Source organism: Galeopterus variegatus, unplaced genomic scaffold, assembly GCF_000696425.1.
Source record: "Galeopterus variegatus unplaced genomic scaffold, G_variegatus-3.0.2 Scaffold283, whole genome shotgun sequence".
Lineage (NCBI taxonomy): Eukaryota > Metazoa > Chordata > Mammalia > Dermoptera > Cynocephalidae > Galeopterus > Galeopterus variegatus.
In genome coordinates, this window is record NW_007726394.1 from 172,435 (window position 1) to 178,434 (window position 6,000).

The 6,000-nt window shown below is 45.1% G+C and overlaps 1 protein-coding gene across 1 annotated transcript in view; it reads left to right on the forward strand.

Annotated features, from left to right (window-relative positions):
• The window catches only part of CLPB (ClpB caseinolytic peptidase B homolog (E. coli)), a 139,302-nt gene extending 137,116 nt beyond the window's left edge, over positions 1 to 2,186 (forward strand). Inside the window, exons 13-16 of the mRNA XM_008566961.1 lie at positions 744 to 817; positions 984 to 1,103; positions 1,333 to 1,437; positions 1,874 to 2,186. Coding sequence (XP_008565183.1) covers positions 744 to 817; positions 984 to 1,103; positions 1,333 to 1,437; positions 1,874 to 2,116 — 542 coding nt within the window. The 3' untranslated portion in view covers positions 2,117 to 2,186. The remainder of the gene's footprint in view (positions 1 to 743; positions 818 to 983; positions 1,104 to 1,332; positions 1,438 to 1,873) is intronic.
• Positions 2,187 to 6,000: the final 3,814 nt, after the last annotated feature.

Here is a 6,000-nt window from a genome sequence, read left to right on the forward strand (position 1 = left end):
CCCAAGTCTCTATGAGGAGGGCTCCAGAGGAATAGGCAGAGCTACATTAAGGTGAGGGGCCAGAAGACACACACTCAACAAATAGAGATGCTTTGGGGCAGTGAGGGGGCAGCAGATCGGAAACTGTGCAGAAATGGCCACAGCCTTTTTTACCCAGGGCAGCTTTGTGCATGGGTGGGCCCTGGAGAGTGGTGAAAAGGAGGAGCACATCAGGCAGGAGACTGTCTGCAGCTTTCTGTTCAGGATTGAGCCCTGCAGCCCCCTTCCTCCAATCAGAACTCGAGTCTTGATCCTGACTCTTCTCTCCTTTCTCCCTCACGCAATTCCACCTGAAGGGAACCCCAGGCTTATAGCACATGAGAGCGGGTAGGGCCCCAGAAAGTACTTTGTCAGGGCCGGCCCCGTGGCGCACTCGGGAGAGTGCGGCGCTGGGAGCGCAGCAACGCTCCCGCCACAGGTTCGGATCCTATATAGGACTGGCCGGTGCGCTCACTGGCTGAGCGCGGTGCGGGCAACACCACACCAAGGGTTGTGATCCCCTTACCAGTCACAAAAAAGACAAAAAAAAAAAAAAAAAGTACTTTGTCGGGTGAGGAGACCAGGCCCAGAGAGGCTTATGCTTGACAGGATCACACAGACGGTATCAAGACCAGGACTCTTTTCGTGCGTCGGGCCAAGGGGCAGACACTCCCCAAAGCTCCCTAAGTGTAGGGAGTAAGCAGGTTATGATTCTTTCTCCACAGGGGATGTCCAGATTAGTGACAAGATCACCATCTCAAAGAACTTCAAGGAGAATGTCATTCGCCCCATCCTGAAAGTAAGAGGTCTTTCTTGGTACTTTCTTCTGGAGCCTCAGGTTGGGGGAGGAGGCCTTAGCCATCCAAAAGATATAGAAGCCCCCTATCTTACCCACTGGGGTCCAGTAATTTCCCTTAGCCTCTCTGGGTCACTGAGCTCACCCTACCCCTAACCTGGCCCTGCAGGCTCACTTCCGGAGGGATGAGTTTCTGGGACGGATCAATGAAATCGTCTACTTCCTCCCCTTCTGCCACTCGGAGCTCATCCAACTAGTCAACAAGGAACTGAACTTCTGGGCCAAGAGAGTAAGAGGGGACTGCCCATGGGCGGGGATGGGACATCCACCCACTGGAAATCTGAAACACTGGACTGGGAGCACCCTCTCCCCCAAAAGATGGAGCACAGTGGTGTGGGTCCAGTGGCCCTAGGGGCGTGGTCTCTCATAGTCCTTGGCCTTAGGGCCTTAGGCCAGAGTGGTGAGAGATGGAAAGCACTGGGTCACCTGCAGGCATGCTTCTATCTAACCTGTCTCAGGCCAAGCAAAGGCACAACATCACACTGCTCTGGGACCGTGAGGTGGCAGACGTGTTGGTTGACGGCTACAATGTACACTATGGTGCCCGCTCTATCAAGCATGAGGTGAGCACAGGAGTCTGAGAAAGTGAGGTGCCCCACACCTCCTTCCCAGGGTCCCCCAGACCCCATCCTTGGGCTCCCAGCCTGTCTCCCTATAGTGTGGTTGCTGGAATTGTCCCTATCCAGAGCACATGCCCCTTCAAAACCAAAAACACAAAATTATTAAGTAAAGTCCCTGTTTGGAGGGTAACCAAGTATGAGCCCTACCAGGAGTGGGGAACTGGGCTGGGAGCCTCAGAAACTGACATCACTAGGCCTTTAGCATGATCTTGCAAGCTGAGTGGTTTTAGTCCCACTTGGCAAATGAGAAAACTGAGGCTTGGAAAAGGTCTCCAGCTTGCCCAAGCAGTAGGTAATAGAAGCTGGCCTCCAGGCTCAGGCCATAGGCTTGAACTGAGGCCGCGGCAGTGACAACTCCTTCCCCTGCCACCATCTGCAGGTAGAGCGCCGCGTGGTGAACCAGCTGGCAGCAGCCTATGAGCAGGACTTGCTGCCAGGGGGCTGCACTCTGCGCATCACTGTTGAGGACTCAGACAAACAGCTACTCAAGAGCCCTGAACTGCCCCAGGCTGAGAAGCGCCAACCCAAGCTGCGGCTGGAGATCATCGATAAGGACAGCAAGACCCACAAGCTGGATATCCGGGCACCTCTACACCCTGAGAAGGTGTGCCACACCATCTAGCATCTACCTACCCGCCTACATGTTTCCACAACATCTAATAAAGGCCCCTTGGCTGTGGCATGGCAGCTGACCTATCTTCCGCTCACATGCTCGCCCCCTCACAGCCCCTGGAAGACCCCTCCGTAGCACCAAAGCCTGAAGAAGGAATTTTGCCCTACCCTGGCCCCTATGTTATGGGTCCATAAGCTGCTAACAAGTCTGCAGGAGAGGAGCTGCCTCTTCACTCCCTTCAAGGCAAGGAGGAGGGAGATCCCTTACCTCTGTCCTTCAGCATGATTCCCATACCCTACAGTTGGTGGAACTTTATCATGTTCCCAGGAAGCTCCGAAGTATGACAGCTGAGAACAGATCTGGCTGGAAGAAGACAGGGACCAGGCTGTGACCTGCTACCCTCTGCTTGCCCTCATGCAACTCAGTCCCCAGAACATAACCCCTGGGAGAGGAGGAAGAGTGGAGAGGACCAGGCACAGGCAGTTCTGCAATTTAGTCTATAGCCACCTCTTTCCCATGCCCTAAAATTCTAAGGGAAAGGGCCCATAGAACCTTTCCCCTTTCCACTGCCGTATCATGCCCATTGTTCCTTCCCACCCCATGTCTGGGAACTGGCTAGACCATGTTTCTCCAGCCTTGGGACTAGGCCAGTGTAGGGCACCTCTAGGAGTGGAGCTGACTGGTTCATTACCCTGCCCTACTCTGGGACTGGACAGAAGTCCCAGATGACCAAGCAAGCTCAGCTACAGGGGCCTCCTTCAGGAGACTAACAATGTATATACATTGGGAAGCTGTAGGGGGAGAGATTATGGGGTTAGGCTCTGCCCACATGGCCATGGAGTCTGCTTCAGCCTACATATACTGCTGTCCTAGCTAAGTTAGCCTGGAATAAACAAGCAATGTATTCAGTCTGCATGTTAGTCACTAAGCAGAAGGTCTCGACACTCCTCAGACCCAAGGACATTCCTCAGACCAGCTGTTTCAACCCCAGCTTAGCAGGCCACAGCAAGGCCCAGTGCATCTTTGGGCACCATCTGTTGTAGCCGCCACTGATAACCACTCCTTGTACCCTCTACCTGCAGGGCCTTTACAGAACCCTCCTGTGGTGTTAGCCAGTCTCTTTCAGGAAGTAGAGGATGGTGGCAGGAATCAGAGTCCATTGGGTGGTGGAAGAATGACAACAGTATGGTGGTTATGAGGCAGTCAGAAGCCAGGGCATGGGCTCCAGCAGATGCTCCAGCAATCATCCCTCAGGAACTGTGTTGGCTGCTCCCTACCTCAGTGACTGCTGTTCTTTCTGTTGTTGCTTTTTACTTTTTATTTTGAAATTATTTTAGACTCTCAGAAAGTTGCAAAAATAGTAGAGTTCCCATATGTTCTTTACCCAGCTTCTCCTAATATTAACATCTTACAAATCTATACTGTAATGATTAAAACTAGGAAATTAATATTAATGCAATACTACTAACAAGTCTATAGACATTCTAATTTTGCCAGTTTTCCCCCTGATGTTCTTTTCCTGGCCCAGGATCCCACACTGCATCTTGTTGTCAGGTTCCCTTCATCTCCATCAGCCTGTGGCAGTTTCTCCATCTTTCTTTGTCTTTCATGACCTTGACACTTTTGGAGAGTCCAGGCTGGTTAGTTATAGAATGTCCCTTAACTTGGGTTTGTCTAATGTTTTTGCACGATCAGATTGAGAGTCTGCATTTTTGGTAAGATTACTACGGAAGTAATGTTGTGCCCTTCTTAGTGCCTTCGAGCAGGGGGTGATGTTAACTTTGACCACATTGCTAAGGTGGTATGCGCCAGATTTCTCCACTAGAAATTATAAATTTTCCCTTTGAAATTAATAAGAAAAAAAAGAAAATAATAAGAATCTTCTGGGGAGATGCTTTGAAGCTGTGTAAATGTCTTCTTTATCCTTAGAATTTTGCCTACTGATTTTAGCATCCATCATCAATGGTTCTTGCTTACAATTATTAATGTTGTATTTGCCTAATGATTTTGATTTCTTATTTCATCTATATTTATTAATTGGTATTCTACTGTAAGGAAGAGCCATCCCTTTTCCCCCATTCATTTATTCACCATTGATATCAACATGAACTAATGAATATTTGTATTATTCTATGGGTTATAATCTAATACTAACAGAGTTTTAGATTATACTAAATACTAATAGTTGCTCAAATTGGCCCAGATTTGGCCATGGGGAACCCTCTCAAGTTGGCTCCTGTGTTGTTTTAACATTGCCCCCATCATTTTTTGAGCACTTCTTACTTTCCGGCACTACAAGGTGTTCCAGGCCCACTCACATTTTCCCTGTCCCAGCCCTGACATCAGCCACTTCTTTAAGAAGCTGTGGCAGGTGATTTAAATTTTATCCTTTTAATAGATTGGTTTTTAATTAAGCTTTTTAATTGAAATATACAATTGACCCTTGAACAGCATGGGTTTGAACTGCACAGGTCCACTTATACATGGAGTTTTTTCAATTATTATATTGGAAAATTTTTTGGAGATTTGCAACAATTCGAACCTAGAAATATCAAAAAATGTAAAAGGTATGTCATGAATGCATAAAATATATGTAGATAGTATATATTATCGTTTACTACTACCATAAAATATGCACAAATCTATTATAAAAAATTAAAATTTATCAAAAGTTATGCATACACAGACCATGGCGCCATTCACCATTGAGAGAAATGTGGAAAACATTTTCTCTTTTCTAGCTTTATCGTAAGAATATAGTATATAATACATACTAATACATAAACACTAAAAATATGTTAACTGTTTATGTTATTGGTAAGGCTCCCAGCCAACACTAGGCTATTAGTAGTTAAGTTCTAGGACAGTCAAAAATTATATGCAGATTTTCAACTACACAGGGTATTGGCACCCCTAAGCCCTGCATTGTTCAAGGGTCAATTGTGTATATATATATAGGAAAGTGCACAAATCAAAAGTATAGAGTTTAATGAATTATTACAAAGTGACCACACCCCAGTAGCTATCACTCAGCCCAAAATATAAACTGCTTCAGACCATGGGAAAAGATGGAGAGATACAGAATGGATTTTTTTTTTTAAAGCCAGTGTACTGAAACCCGATAAAGTGATAAAAAGAATACCATAGCTTAATCTCACCTATGACTGTAGATGCAAAAATTCCAAATAAAATCAAATTTGAACTGTACACCATGATCACATAAAGTTTATTTCAGCAATACAGGGCTCAGTGTCAGGAAATTTATTAATATGATTAACCACATCAAGAACTTAAATATTATTTAAATGTCTAGAGTAATAGTGTTGGTGTTAATGTTTTACTTTTTTTTTTTTTTTTTAAGATGACTGGTGAGGGGATCTTAACCCTTGGCTTGGTGTTGTCAGCACCATGCTCACCCAAGTGAGCTAACTGGCCATCCATATATAGGATCCAAACCCAGGGCCTTGGTGTTCTCAGCACCACACTCTCCTGAGTGAGCCACGGGCCGGCCCTGGTGTTAATTTTTTAATTTTTATAATTATACTATGATTATGGAAAAGAATGTCCTTGTTTTTAGAAAATTACACAAGTATTGAGAGGTTAAAAATATAAAGACAATTTGCAAATATTTCAGGAAACTTTAAATTTTTTATATACATAAATACATACCCATACATATATATGGGTATGTATTTCAAATATGAGAGTATTTCAAAAAGTTTGCTGAAAAATAGAATTAAAAGATAATACAAATCTTTCCATGAACTTCTTAAAGTACCCTTATAGGTATGTACACACATACATATATACATACACAGAATGATAAAGCAAAAGTAAAGTATTAACATTTGGGATATCTGAGGGAAGGGTGTACAGGAATTCCTTGTTTTTGC